This window comes from Salvelinus fontinalis, chromosome 33 (assembly GCF_029448725.1).
Source record: "Salvelinus fontinalis isolate EN_2023a chromosome 33, ASM2944872v1, whole genome shotgun sequence".
In the NCBI taxonomy this organism is placed as follows: domain Eukaryota; kingdom Metazoa; phylum Chordata; class Actinopteri; order Salmoniformes; family Salmonidae; genus Salvelinus; species Salvelinus fontinalis.
In genome coordinates this window covers 10,273,328-10,290,288 of record NC_074697.1, presented here as the reverse complement: position 1 = coordinate 10,290,288, position 16,961 = coordinate 10,273,328, and the positions used below count along the sequence as shown (strand labels likewise).

The 16,961-nt window shown below is 42.2% G+C and overlaps 1 protein-coding gene across 6 annotated transcripts in view; it reads left to right on the top strand.

The window, feature by feature from the left end:
• gria4a (glutamate receptor, ionotropic, AMPA 4a) overlaps positions 1-16,961 on the top strand; it is a 213,281-nt gene that overhangs the window by 133,352 nt on the left and 62,968 nt on the right. For all 6 annotated transcript variants that reach the window (XM_055896675.1, XM_055896676.1, XM_055896677.1 and 3 more), the window contains exon 11: positions 16,778-16,961. This exon is cut by the window's right edge and continues 23 nt beyond it. In XM_055896675.1, coding sequence (XP_055752650.1) covers positions 16,778-16,961 — 184 coding nt within the window. The remainder of the gene's footprint in view (positions 1-16,777) is intronic.

Below are 16,961 nucleotides of genomic sequence, written 5' to 3'. Positions count from 1 at the left end.
ACACCATCTGTTCTCTAGATCCTCATACACAGTACAGTAAACCCTCTGTTCTCTAGATCCTCATACACAGTACAGTAAACCATCTGTTCTCTAGATCCTCATACACAGTACAGTAAACCATCTGTTCTCTAGATCCTCATACACAGTAGAGTACACCATCCGTTCTCTAGATCCTCATACACAGTACAGTAGACCATCCGTTCTCTAGATCCTCATACAAGGTACAGTACACCATCTGTTCTCTAGATCCTCATACACAGTACAGTAAACCCTCTGTTCTCTAGATCCTCATACACAGTACAGTAAACCATCTGTTCTCTAGATCCTCATACACAGTACAGTAAACCCTCTGTTCTCTAGATCCTCATACACAGTACAGTAAACCCTCTGTTCTCTAGATCCTCATACACAGTACAGTAAACCATCCGTTCTCTAGATCCTCATACACAGTACAGTACACCATCCGTTCTCTAGATCCTCATACACAGTACAGTAAACCATCTGTTCTCTAGATCCTCATACACAGTACAGTAAACCATCCGATCTCTAGATCCTCATACACAGTACAGTAAACCCTCTGTTCTCTAGATCCTCATACACAGTACAGTAAACCCTCTGTTCTCTAGATCCTCATACACAGTACAGTAAACCATCCGTTCTCTAGATCCTCATACACAGTACAGTAGACCATCCGTTCTCTAGATCCTCATACACAGTACAGTACACCATCCGTTCTCTAGATCCTCATACACAGTACAGTACACCATCCGTTCTCTAGATCCTCATACACAGTACAGTAAACCATCTGTTCTCTAGATCCTCATACACAGTACAGTACACCACCCGTTCTCTAGATCCTCATACACAGTACAGTAAACCATCTGTTCTCTAGATCCTCATACACAGTACAGTACACCATCCGTTCTCTAGATCCTCATACACAGTACAGTAAACCATCTGTTTTCTAGATCCTCATACACAGTACAGTAGACCATCCGTTCTCTAGATCCTCATACACAGTACAGTACACCATCCGTTCTCTAGATCCTCATACACAGTACAGTAAACCCTCTGTTCTCTAGATCCTCATACATAGTACAGTAAACCATCTGTTCTCTAGATCCTCATACACAGTAGAGTACACCATCCGTTCTCTAGATCCTCATACACAGTACAGTAGACCATCCGTTCTCTAGATCCTCATACAAGGTACAGTACACCATCTGTTCTCTAGATCCTCATACACAGTACAGTAAACCCTCTGTTCTCTAGATCCTCATGCACAGTACAGTAAACCATCTGTTCTCTAGATCCTCATACACAGTACAGTAAACCCTCTGTTCTCTAGATCCTCATACACAGTACAGTAAACCCTCTGTTCTCTAGATCCTCATACACAGTACAGTAAACCATCCGTTCTCTAGATCCTCATACACAGTACAGTACACCATCCGTTCTCTAGATCCTCATACACAGTACAGTAAACCATCTGTTCTCTAGATCCTCATACACAGTACAGTAAACCATCCGATCTCTAGATCCTCATACACAGTACAGTAAACCCTCTGTTCTCTAGATCCTCATACACAGTACAGTAAACCCTCTGTTCTCTAGATCCTCATACACAGTACAGTAAACCCTCTGTTCTCTAGATCCTCATACACAGTACAGTACACCCTCTGTTCTCTAGATCCTCATACACAGTACAGTAAACCATCCGTTCTCTAGATCCTCATACACAGTACAGTAAACCATCTGTTCTCTAGATCCTCATACACGGTAGAGTACACCATCCGTTCTCTAGATCCTCATACACAGTACAGTACACCATCTGTTCTCTAGATCCTCATACACAGTACAGTAAACCATCCGTTCTCTAGATCCTCATACACAGTACAGTAAACCATCCGTTCTCTAGATCCTCATACACAGTACAGTAGACCATCCGTTCTCTAGATCCTCATACACAGTACAGTACACCATCCGTTCTCTAGATCCTCATACACAGTACAGTACACCATCCGTTCTCTAGATCCTCATACACAGTAGAGTAAACCATCTGTTCTCTAGATCCTCATACACAGTACAGTACACCACCCGTTCTCTAGATCCTCATACACAGTACAGTAAACCATCTGTTCTCTAGATCCTCATACACAGTACAGTACACCATCCGTTCTCTAGATCCTCATACACAGTACAGTAAACCATCTGTTTTCTAGATCCTCATACACAGTACAGTAGACCATCCGTTCTCTAGATCCTCATACACAGTACAGTACACCATCCGTTCTCTAGATCCTCATACACAGTACAGTAAACCCTCTGTTCTCTAGATCCTCATACACAGTACAGTAAACCATCTGTTCTCTAGATCCTCATACAGAGTACAGTAAACCCTCTGTTCTCTAGATCCTCATACACAGTACAGTACACCATCCGTTCTCTAGATCCTCATACACAGTACAGTAAACCATCCGTTCTCTAGATCCTCATACACAGTACAGTAAACCATCTGTTCTCTAGATCCTCATACACAGTACAGTAAACCATCCGTTCTCTAGATCCTCATGCACAGTACAGTACACCATCCGTTCTCTAGATCCTCATACACAGTACAGTAAACCCTCTGTTCTCTAGATCCTCATACACAGTACAGTAAACCATCCGTTCTCTAGATCCTTATACACAGTACAGTAAACCATCTGTTCTCTAGATCCTCATACACAGTACAGTAAACCATCTGTTCTCTAGATCCTCATACACAGTACAGTACACCATCTGTTCTCTAGATCCTCATACACAGTACAGTACACCATCCGTTCTCTAGATCCTCATACACAGTACAGTAAACCATCCGTTCTCTAGATCCTCATACACAGTACAGTAAACCCTCTGTTCTCTAGATCCTCATACACAGTACAGTACACCATCCGTTCTCTAGATACACAGTACAGTAAACCATCCGTTCTCTAGATCCTCATACACAGTACAGTAAACCCTCTGTTCTCTAGATCCTCATACACATTACAGTACACCATCCGTTCTCTAGATCCTCATACACAGTACAGTAAACCCTCTGTTCTCTAGATCCTCATACACAGTACAGTACACCATCTGTTCTCTAGATCCTCATACACAGTACAGTAAACCATCTGTTCTCTAGATCCTCATACACAGTACAGTAAACCATCCGTTCTCTAGATCCTCATACACAGTACCGTAAATCCTCTGTTCTCTAGATCCTCATACACAGTACAGTAAACCATCTGTTCTCTAGATCCTCATACACAGTACAGTAAACCCTCTGTTCTCTAGATCCTCATACACAGTACAGTAAACCCTCTGTTCTCTAGATCCTCATACACAGTACAGTACACCATCCGTTCTCTAGATCCTCATACACGGTAGAGTATACCATCCGTTCTCTAGATCCTCATACACAGTACAGTAAACCATCCGTTCTCTAGATCCTCATACACAGTACAGTAAACCCTCTGTTCTCTAGATCCTCATACACAGTACAGTAAACCATCTGTTCTCTAGATCCTCATACACAGTACAGTACACCATCTGTTTTCTAGATCCTCATACACAGTACAGTAAACCCTCTGTTCTCTAGATCCTCATACACAGTACAGTAAACCCTCTGTTCTCTAGATCCTCATACACAGTACAGTAAACCCTCTGTTCTCTAGATCCTCATACACAGTACAGTAAACCCTCTGTTCTCTAGATCCTCATACACAGTACAGTAAACAATCAGTTCTCTAGATCCTCATACACAGTACAGTACACCATCCGTTCTCTAGATCCTCATACACAGTACAGTACACCATCTGTTCTCTAGATCCTCATTCACGGTACAATAAACCCTCTGTTCTCTAGATCCTCATACACAGTAAAGTAAACCATCTGTTCTCTAGATCCTCATACACGGTAGAGTCCACCATCTGTTCTCTAGATCCTCATACACAGTACAGTAGACCATCCGTTCTCTAGATCCTCATACACAGTACAGTACACCCTCTGTTCTCTAGATCCTCATACACAGTACAGTAAACCCTCTGTTCTCTAGATCCTCATACACAGTACAGTAAACCCTCTGTTCTCTAGATCCTCATACACAGTACAGTAAACCATCCGTTCTCTAGATCCTCATACACAGTACAGTACACCATCCGTTCTCTAGATCCTCATACACAGTACAGTACACCATCCGTTCTCTAGATCCTCATACACAGTACAGTAAACCATCTGTTCTCTAGATCCTCATACACAGTACAGTAAACCATCCGATCTCTAGATCCTCATACACAGTACAGTAAACCCTCTGTTCTCTAGATCCTCATACACAGTACAGTAAACCCTCTGTTCTCTAGATCCTCATACACAGTACAGTAAACCCTCTGTTCTCTAGATCCTCATACACAGTACAGTAAACCATCTGTTCTCTAGATCCTCATACACAGTAGAGTACACCATCCGTTCTCTAGATCCTCATACACAGTACAGTAGACCATCCGTTCTCTAGATCCTCATACAAGGTACAGTACACCATCTGTTCTCTAGATCCTCATACACAGTACAGTAAACCCTCTGTTCTCTAGATCCTCATACACAGTACAGTAAACCATCTGTTCTCTAGATCCTCATACACAGTACAGTAAACCATCTGTTCTCTAGATCCTCATACACAGTAGAGTACACCAACCGTTCTCTAGATCCTCATACACAGTACAGTAGACCATCCGTTCTCTAGATCCTCATACAAGGTACAGTACACCATCTGTTCTCTAGATCCTCATACACAGTACAGTAAACCCTCTGTTCTCTAGATCCTCATACACAGTACAGTAAACCATCTGTTCTCTAGATCCTCATACACAGTACAGTAAACCCTCTGTTCTCTAGATCCTCATACACAGTACAGTAAACCCTCTGTTCTCTAGATCCTCATACACAGTACAGTAAACCATCCGTTCTCTAGATCCTCATACACAGTACAGTACACCATCCGTTCTCTAGATCCTCATACACAGTACAGTAAACCATCTGTTCTCTAGATCCTCATACACAGTACAGTAAACCATCCGATCTCTAGATCCTCATACACAGTACAGTAAACCCTCTGTTCTCTATATCCTCATACACAGTACAGTAAACCATCTGTTCTCTAGATCCTCATACACAGTAGAGTACACCATCCGTTCTCTAGATCCTCATACACAGTACAGTAGACCATCCGTTCTCTAGATCCTCATACAAGGTACAGTACACCATCTGTTCTCTAGATCCTCATACACAGTACAGTAAACCCTCTGTTCTCTAGATCCTCATACACAGTACAGTAAACCATCTGTTCTCTAGATCCTCATACACAGTACAGTAAACCCTCTGTTCTCTAGATCCTCATACACAGTACAGTAAACCCTCTGTTCTCTAGATCCTCATACACAGTACAGTAAACCATCCGTTCTCTAGATCCTCATACACAGTACAGTACACCATCCGTTCTCTAGATCCTCATACACAGTACAGTAAACCATCTGTTCTCTAGATCCTCATACACAGTACAGTAAACCATCCGATCTCTAGATCCTCATACACAGTACAGTAAACCCTCTGTTCTCTAGATCCTCATACACAGTACAGTAAACCCTCTGTTCTCTAGATCCTCATACACAGTACAGTAAACCCTCTGTTCTCTAGATCCTCATACACAGTACAGTACACCCTCTGTTCTCTAGATCCTCATACACAGTACAGTAAACCATCCGTTCTCTAGATCCTCATACACAGTACAGTAAACCATCTGTTCTCTAGATCCTCATACACGGTAGAGTACACCATCCGTTCTCTAGATCCTCATACACAGTACAGTACACCATCTGTTCTCTAGATCCTCATACACAGTACAGTAAACCATCCGTTCTCTAGATCCTCATACACAGTACAGTAAACCATCCGTTCTCTAGATCCTCATACACAGTACAGTAGACCATCCGTTCTCTAGATCCTCATACACAGTACAGTACACCATCCGTTCTCTAGATCCTCATACACAGTACAGTACACCATCCGTTCTCTAGATCCTCATACACAGTACAGTAAACCATCTGTTCTCTAGATCCTCATACACAGTACAGTACACCACCCGTTCTCTAGATCCTCATACACAGTACAGTAAACCATCTGTTCTCTAGATCCTCATACACAGTACAGTACACCATCCGTTCTCTAGATCCTCATACACAGTACAGTAAACCATCTGTTTTCTAGATCCTCATACACAGTACAGTAGACCATCCGTTCTCTAGATCCTCATACACAGTACAGTACACCATCCGTTCTCTAGATCCTCATACACAGTACAGTAAACCCTCTGTTCTCTAGATCCTCATACATAGTACAGTAAACCATCTGTTCTCTAGATCCTCATACACAGTAGAGTACACCATCCGTTCTCTAGATCCTCATACACAGTACAGTAGACCATCCGTTCTCTAGATCCTCATACAAGGTACAGTACACCATCTGTTCTCTAGATCCTCATACACAGTACAGTAAACCCTCTGTTCTCTAGATCCTCATACACAGTACAGTAATCCATCTGTTCTCTAGATCCTCATACACAGTACAGTAAACCCTCTGTTCTCTAGATCCTCATACACAGTACAGTAAACCCTCTGTTCTCTAGATCCTCATACACAGTACAGTAAACCATCCGTTCTCTAGATCCACATACACAGTACAGTACACCATCCGTTCTCTAGATCCTCATACACAGTACAGTAAACCATCTGTTCTCTAGATCCTCATACACAGTACAGTAAACCATCCGATCTCTAGATCCTCATACACAGTACAGTAAACCCTCTGTTCTCTAGATCCTCATACACAGTACAGTAAACCCTCTGTTCTCTAGATCCTCATACACAGTACAGTAAACCCTCTGTTCTCTAGATCCTCATACACAGTACAGTACACCCTCTGTTCTCTAGATCCTCATACACAGTACAGTAAACCATCCGTTCTCTAGATCCTCATACACAGTACAGTAAACCATCTGTTCTCTAGATCCTCATACACGGTAGAGTACACCATCCGTTCTCTAGATCCTCATACACAGTACAGTACACCATCTGTTCTCTAGATCCTCATACACAGTACAGTAAACCATCCGTTCTCTAGATCCTCATACACAGTACAGTAAACCATCCGTTCTCTAGATCCTCATACACAGTACAGTAGACCATCCGTTCTCTAGATCCTCATACACAGTACAGTACATTATCCGTTCTCTAGATCCTCATACACAGTACAGTACACCATCCGTTCTCTAGATCCTCATACACAGTAGAGTAAACCATCTGTTCTCTAGATCCTCATACACAGTACAGTACACCACCCGTTCTCTAGATCCTCATACACAGTACAGTAAACCATCTGTTCTCTAGATCCTCATACACAGTACAGTACACCATCCGTTCTCTAGATCCTCATACACAGTACAGTAAACCATCTGTTTTCTAGATCCTCATACACAGTACAGTAGACCATCCGTTCTCTAGATCCTCATACACAGTACAGTACACCATCCGTTCTCTAGATCCTCATACACAGTACAGTAAACCCTCTGTTCTCTAGATCCTCATACACAGTACAGTAAACCATCTGTTCTCTAGATCCTCATACACAGTACAGTAAACCCTCTGTTCTCTAGATCCTCATACACAGTACAGTACACCATCCGTTCTCTAGATCCTCATACACAGTACAGTAAACCATCCGTTCTCTAGATCCTCATACACAGTACAGTAAACCATCTGTTCTCTAGATCCTCATACACAGTACAGTAAACCATCCGTTCTCTAGATCCTCATACACAGTACAGTACACCATCCGTTCTCTAGATCCTCATACACAGTACAGTAAACCCTCTGTTCTCTAGATCCTCATACACAGTACAGTAAACCATCCGTTCTCTACATCCTCATACACAGTACAGTAAACCATCTGTTCTCTAGATCCTCATACACAGTACAGTAAACCATCTGTTCTCTAGATCCTCATACACAGTACAGTACACCATCTGTTCTCTAGATCCTCATACACAGTACAGTACACCATCCGTTCTCTAGATCCTCATACACAGTACAGTAAACCATCCGTTCTCTAGATCCTCATACACAGTACAGTAAACCCTCTGTTCTCTAGATCCTCATACACAGTACAGTACACCATCCGTTCTCTAGATACACAGTACAGTAAACCATCCGTTCTCTAGATCCTCATACACAGTACAGTAAACCCTCTGTTCTCTAGATCCTCATACACATTACAGTACACCATCCGTTCTCTAGATCCTCATACACAGTACAGTAAACCCTCTGTTCTCTAGATCCTCATACACAGTACAGTACACCATCTGTTCTCTAGATCCTCATACACAGTACAGTAAACCATCTGTTCTCTAGATCCTCATACACAGTACAGTAAACCATCCGTTCTCTAGATCCTCATACACAGTACCGTAAATCCTCTGTTCTCTAGATCCTCATACACAGTACAGTAAACCATCTGTTCTCTAGATCCTCATACACAGTACAGTAAACCCTCTGTTCTCTAGATCCTCATACACAGTACAGTAAACCCTCTGTTCTCTAGATCCTCATACACAGTACAGTACACCATCCGTTCTCTAGATCCTCATACACGGTAGAGTATACCATCCGTTCTCTAGATCCTCATACACAGTACAGTAAACCATCCGTTCTCTAGATCCTCATACACAGTACAGTAAACCCTCTGTTCTCTAGATCCTCATACACAGTACAGTAAACCATCTGTTCTCTAGATCCTCATACACAGTACAGTACACCATCTGTTTTCTAGATCCTCATACACAGTACAGTAAACCCTCTGTTCTCTAGATCCTCATACACAGTACAGTAAACCCTCTGTTCTCTAGATCCTCATACACAGTACAGTAAACCCTCTGTTATCTAGATCCTCATACACAGTACAGTAAACCCTCTGTTCTCTAGATCCTCATACACAGTACAGTAAACAATCAGTTCTCTAGATCCTCATACACAGTACAGTACACCATCCGTTCTCTAGATCCTCATACACAGTACAGTACACCATCTGTTCTCTAGATCCTCATACACGGTACAGTAAACCCTCTGTTCTCTAGATCCTCATACACAGTAAAGTAAACCATCTGTTCTCTAGATCCTCATACACGGTAGAGTCCACCATCCGTTCTCTAGATCCTCATACACAGTACAGTAAACCCTCTGTTCTCTAGATCCTCATACACAGTACAGTAAACACTCTGTTCTCTAGATCCTCATACACGGTACAGTAAACCCTCTGTTCTCTAGATCCTCATACACAGTACAGTAAACCCTCTGTTCTCTAGATCCTCAAACACAGTACAGTAAACCATCTGTTCTCTAGATCCTCATACACAGTACAGTAAACCCTCTGTTCTCTAGATCCTCATACACAGTAGAGTACACCATCCGTTCTCTAGATCCTCATACACAGTACAGTAGACCATCCGTTCTCTAGATCCTCATACACAGTACAGTACACCCTCTGTTCTCTAGATCCTCATACACAGTACAGTAAACCCTCTGTTCTCTAGATCCTCATACACAGTACAGTAAACCCTCTGTTCTCTAGATCCTCATACACAGTACAGTAAACCATCCGTTCTCTAGATCCTCATACACAGTACAGTACACCATCCGTTCTCTAGATCCTCATACACAGTACAGTACACCATCTGTTCTCTAGATCCTAATACACGGTACAGTAAACCCTCTGTTCTATAGATCCTCATACACAGTACAGTAAACCATCTGTTCTCTAGATCCTCATACACGGTAGAGTACACCATCCGTTCTCTAGATCCTCATACACAGTACAGTAAACCCTCTGTTCTCTAAATCCTCATACACAGTACAGTAAACCCTCTGTTCTCTAGATCCTCATACACGGTACAGTAAACCCTCTGTTCTCTAGATCCTCATACACAGTACAGTAAACCCTCTGTTCTCTAGATCCTCATACACAGTACAGTAAACCATCTGTTCTCTAGATCCTCATACACAGTACAGTAAACCCTCTGTTCTCTAGATCCTCATACACAGTACAGTACACCATCCGTTCTCTAGATCCTCATACACAGTACAGTAGACCATCCGTTCTCTAGATCCTCATACACAGTACAGTACACCCTCTGTTCTCTAGATCCTCATACACAGTACAGTAAACCATATGTTCTCTAGATCCTCATACACAGTACAGTAAACCCTCTGTTCTCTAGATCCTCATACACAGTACAGTACACCATCCGTTCTCTAGATCCTCATACACAGTACAGTAAACCCTCTGTTCTCTAGATCCTCATACACAGTACAGTACACCACCCGTTCTCTAGATCCTCATACACAGTACAGTACACCATCCGTTCTCTAGATCCTCATACACAGTACAGTAAACCCTCTGTTCTCTAGATCCTCATACACAGTACAGTAAACCATCCGTTCTCTAGATCCTCATACACAGTACAGTAAACCCTCTGTTCTCTAGATCCTCATACACAGTACAGTAAACCCTCTGTTCTCTAGATCCTCATACACAGTACAGTAAACCCTCTGTTCTCTAGATCCTCATACACAGTACAGTACACCATCCGTTCTCTAGATCCTCATACACAGTACAGTAGACCATCCGTTCTCTAGATCCTCATACACAGTACAGTAAACCCTCCGTTCTATAGATCCTCATACGCAGTACAGTAAACCATCCGTTCTCTAGATCCTCATACACAGTACAGTAAACCCTCCGTTCTCTAGATCCTCATACACAGTACAGTAGACCATCCGTTCTCTAGATCCTCATACACAGTACAGTACATTATCCGTTCTCTAGATCCTCATACACAGTACAGTACACCATCCGTTCTCTAGATCCTCATACACAGTAGAGTAAACCATCTGTTCTCTAGATCCTCATACACAGTACAGTACACCACCCGTTCTCTAGATCCTCATACACAGTACAGTAAACCATCTGTTCTCTAGATCCTCATACACAGTACAGTACACCATCCGTTCTCTAGATCCTCATACACAGTACAGTAAACCATCTGTTTTCTAGATCCTCATACACAGTACAGTAGACCATCCGTTCTCTAGATCCTCATACACAGTACAGTACACCATCCGTTCTCTAGATCCTCATACACAGTACAGTAAACCCTCTGTTCTCTAGATCCTCATACACAGTACAGTAAACCATCTGTTCTCTAGATCCTCATACACAGTACAGTAAACCCTCTGTTCTCTAGATCCTCATACACAGTACAGTACACCATCCGTTCTCTAGATCCTCATACACAGTACAGTAAACCATCCGTTCTCTAGATCCTCATACACAGTACAGTAAACCATCTGTTCTCTAGATCCTCATACACAGTACAGTAAACCATCCGTTCTCTAGATCCTCATACACAGTACAGTACACCATCCGTTCTCTAGATCCTCATACACAGTACAGTAAACCCTCTGTTCTCTAGATCCTCATACACAGTACAGTAAACCATCCGTTCTCTACATCCTCATACACAGTACAGTAAACCATCTGTTCTCTAGATCCTCATACACAGTACAGTAAACCATCTGTTCTCTAGATCCTCATACACAGTACAGTACACCATCTGTTCTCTAGATCCTCATACACAGTACAGTACACCATCCGTTCTCTAGATCCTCATACACAGTACAGTAAACCATCCGTTCTCTAGATCCTCATACACAGTACAGTAAACCCTCTGTTCTCTAGATCCTCATACACAGTACAGTACACCATCCGTTCTCTAGATACACAGTACAGTAAACCATCCGTTCTCTAGATCCTCATACACAGTACAGTAAACCCTCTGTTCTCTAGATCCTCATACACATTACAGTACACCATCCGTTCTCTAGATCCTCATACACAGTACAGTAAACCCTCTGTTCTCTAGATCCTCATACACAGTACAGTACACCATCTGTTCTCTAGATCCTCATACACAGTACAGTAAACCATCTGTTCTCTAGATCCTCATACACAGTACAGTAAACCATCCGTTCTCTAGATCCTCATACACAGTACCGTAAATCCTCTGTTCTCTAGATCCTCATACACAGTACAGTAAACCATCTGTTCTCTAGATCCTCATACACAGTACAGTAAACCCTCTGTTCTCTAGATCCTCATACACAGTACAGTAAACCCTCTGTTCTCTAGATCCTCATACACAGTACAGTACACCATCCGTTCTCTAGATCCTCATACACGGTAGAGTATACCATCCGTTCTCTAGATCCTCATACACAGTACAGTAAACCATCCGTTCTCTAGATCCTCATACACAGTACAGTAAACCCTCTGTTCTCTAGATCCTCATACACAGTACAGTAAACCATCTGTTCTCTAGATCCTCATACACAGTACAGTACACCATCTGTTTTCTAGATCCTCATACACAGTACAGTAAACCCTCTGTTCTCTAGATCCTCATACACAGTACAGTAAACCCTCTGTTCTCTAGATCCTCATACACAGTACAGTAAACCCTCTGTTATCTAGATCCTCATACACAGTACAGTAAACCCTCTGTTCTCTAGATCCTCATACACAGTACAGTAAACAATCAGTTCTCTAGATCCTCATACACAGTACAGTACACCATCCGTTCTCTAGATCCTCATACACAGTACAGTACACCATCTGTTCTCTAGATCCTCATACACGGTACAGTAAACCCTCTGTTCTCTAGATCCTCATACACAGTAAAGTAAACCATCTGTTCTCTAGATCCTCATACACGGTAGAGTCCACCATCCGTTCTCTAGATCCTCATACACAGTACAGTAAACCCTCTGTTCTCTAGATCCTCATACACAGTACAGTAAACACTCTGTTCTCTAGATCCTCATACACGGTACAGTAAACCCTCTGTTCTCTAGATCCTCATACACAGTACAGTAAACCCTCTGTTCTCTAGATCCTCAAACACAGTACAGTAAACCATCTGTTCTCTAGATCCTCATACACAGTACAGTAAACCCTCTGTTCTCTAGATCCTCATACACAGTAGAGTACACCATCCGTTCTCTAGATCCTCATACACAGTACAGTAGACCATCCGTTCTCTAGATCCTCATACACAGTACAGTACACCCTCTGTTCTCTAGATCCTCATACACAGTACAGTAAACCCTCTGTTCTCTAGATCCTCATACACAGTACAGTAAACCCTCTGTTCTCTAGATCCTCATACACAGTACAGTAAACCATCCGTTCTCTAGATCCTCATACACAGTACAGTACACCATCCGTTCTCTAGATCCTCATACACAGTACAGTACACCATCTGTTCTCTAGATCCTAATACACGGTACAGTAAACCCTCTGTTCTATAGATCCTCATACACAGTACAGTAAACCATCTGTTCTCTAGATCCTCATACACGGTAGAGTACACCATCCGTTCTCTAGATCCTCATACACAGTACAGTAAACCCTCTGTTCTCTAAATCCTCATACACAGTACAGTAAACCCTCTGTTCTCTAGATCCTCATACACGGTACAGTAAACCCTCTGTTCTCTAGATCCTCATACACAGTACAGTAAACCCTCTGTTCTCTAGATCCTCATACACAGTACAGTAAACCATCTGTTCTCTAGATCCTCATACACAGTACAGTAAACCCTCTGTTCTCTAGATCCTCATACACAGTACAGTACACCATCCGTTCTCTAGATCCTCATACACAGTACAGTAGACCATCCGTTCTCTAGATCCTCATACACAGTACAGTACACCCTCTGTTCTCTAGATCCTCATACACAGTACAGTAAACCATATGTTCTCTAGATCCTCATACACAGTACAGTAAACCCTCTGTTCTCTAGATCCTCATACACAGTACAGTACACCATCCGTTCTCTAGATCCTCATACACAGTACAGTAAACCCTCTGTTCTCTAGATCCTCATACACAGTACAGTACACCACCCGTTCTCTAGATCCTCATACACAGTACAGTACACCATCCGTTCTCTAGATCCTCATACACAGTACAGTAAACCCTCTGTTCTCTAGATCCTCATACACAGTACAGTAAACCATCCGTTCTCTAGATCCTCATACACAGTACAGTAAACCCTCTGTTCTCTAGATCCTCATACACAGTACAGTAAACCCTCTGTTCTCTAGATCCTCATACACAGTACAGTAAACCCTCTGTTCTCTAGATCCTCATACACAGTACAGTACACCATCCGTTCTCTAGATCCTCATACACAGTACAGTAGACCATCCGTTCTCTAGATCCTCATACACAGTACAGTAAACCCTCCGTTCTATAGATCCTCATACGCAGTACAGTAAACCATCCGTTCTCTAGATCCTCATACACAGTACAGTAAACCCTCCGTTCTATAGATCCTCATACGCAGTACAGTAAACCATCCGTTCTCTAGATCCTCATACACAGTACAGTAAACCCTCTGTTCTCTAGATCCTCATACACAGTACAGTACACCACCCGTTCTCTAGATCCTGTTACACAGTACAGTACACCATCCGTTCTCTAGATCCTCATACACAGTACAGTAAACCATCTGTTCTCTAGATCCTCATACACGGTACAGTAAACCCTCTGTTCTCTAGATCCTCATACACAGTACAGTAAACCCTCTGTTCTCTAGATCCTCATACACAGTACAGTACACCATCCGTTCTCTAGATCCTCATACACAGTACAGTACACCCTCTGTTCTCTAGATCCTCATACACAGTACAGTAAACCATATGTTCTCTAGCTCCTCATACACAGTACAGTAAACCCTCTGTTCTCTAGATCCTCATACACATTACAGTACACCATCCGTTCTCTAGATCCTCATACACAGTACAGTAAACCCTCTGTTCTCTAGATCCTCATACACAGTACAGTACACCATCCGTTCTCTAGATCCTCATACACAGCACAGTACACCATCCGTTCTCTAGATCCTCATACACAGTACAGTAAACCCTCTGTTCTCTAGATCCTCATACACAGTACAGTACACCATCCGTTCTCTAGATACACAGTACAGTGCATTAGGATTCATATTTTAAGATCAGCCATTTTGTACCGTCTAATAAAATGGAATAAGATGCATATTATGTACCTTCACAACAGATGGCATGGAATATGAACTCAGCTCGGGTTTAGACTGTTGATGAGATGATTTTGGTGTGGATTATGCCTTTAAGACCTACCTATGGGTTTGTAAGTTAGAGCAGTACTGCTATGTTTGGGAGAGTCTCTGACTGTGTTTGTGACTTCCTTAAGAGTGATTCATGTTGAGGTAATGGAGAGAGAGATCTCAGAGGGGCTGATAATGTGTGTATGATAATGAGGTTTCGAAAAATACATGTGCTTTGATGCTTCGACAACATGTACAAATGTGACAAGATTCTGCGTTAAAGATAATGTACATTCTATTAATGTTTAGCCACTTGATAAATGCAAATATATGCACATCAGGCTTGATTCTACCTTGAGAGCCGTGTGAGTAACTCAGATATTTATACAACTCTCCCATTTACATTGAATTACAGTGTGGTGTACACACCTCAAGTTAGGACATAGCCCAGTATGGCTTATCATGATGTGTTTCTTTTGTGATATCATTCTAGACTAATGGTATGTAACTGATACAATGTAAACATGTCTCTAAAAATGTTATGCATTTATATTTCCCCCTTTTATTTGTGTAAAAACAATATGTTATATTTGATGTGACCTATTTACCTGTACGCTTTATTGTGGCAGGTTCCTTGGTGAGCCAGGAATGAAGTCTCTTGAAATGTATCAATTTCACTTGTAAAATAACATTATAAATGAAAACGTGTACAATCAATTTGATTTAAAAAATGTATTTCATATAGTCTTTATACAGCTATTTCAATTAATTTGATAGATGTATAAACCATTTGAAAGCCTATATACTATAATAGCTTCCTTTCACATTCCATACCTTCAATCATTTGAATCTGGGAGTGTAATCTGCTATGTCAGACGATTGTTCTGTAGATTAGAGGAAGACGCCTCAGGCCTTGTGCCACCTGGGTGTCTCTCTGGAACTACAAGCTCCTGATGGATGTGCGTGTCAGTCAGGGTGTGTGTGTGTTTGCTTACCTGTGTGTGTTCTTACTGCTAATTTCTCCTGTTTGAGGTGTAAAGGTTCTCTCCAGACAGAGAATTCAGCTTCTCTGTGTATCGACCTCCAGACCTGCTACCTCTCTGCTCCATAGCTGCTGACCTCTCTCTTCTACCATTCTGTTGTTCACTTGTTCTTTTTAACATACACCATCTGTGTGGAGTCAGTCTTTTTCTTCAAGAGGAGGTGCTTAGTCTTAGAGGGAAGACAGAGTACATCAACTTGGCACCAGTCACAGACTATGATGTAATAAAACAGTACTCCTCACACAGTGGCCTTTTAAAATGCCATGTAATATTTTCTTTGGTCGCCATAAAATGTATATTCTGTCTCAATCACTGTGATACTGTCATCCAGTGGCATTCCAAAAAGCTCCTCCCTCTCCAAAATAGGCCCCTGATTTGTTAGTCAGTGGTCAGTGTGAGTTCATTGGTCAGTTTGACCTCCCCACGCCACCCTCTCTGTGTCTGATTGGTGTGTTTGTGGATGTAGGAAGGTCCGTATGTGATGCTGAAGAAGAACTGGGAGATGTTTGAGGGGAATGACCAGTTCGAGGGCTACTGCGTGGACTTGGCCTCAGAGATCGCCAAACACATCGGCATCAAGTACAAGATTGCCATCGTCCCTGACGGCAAGTACGGAGCCAGAGACCCCGAGACCAAGATCTGGAATGGCA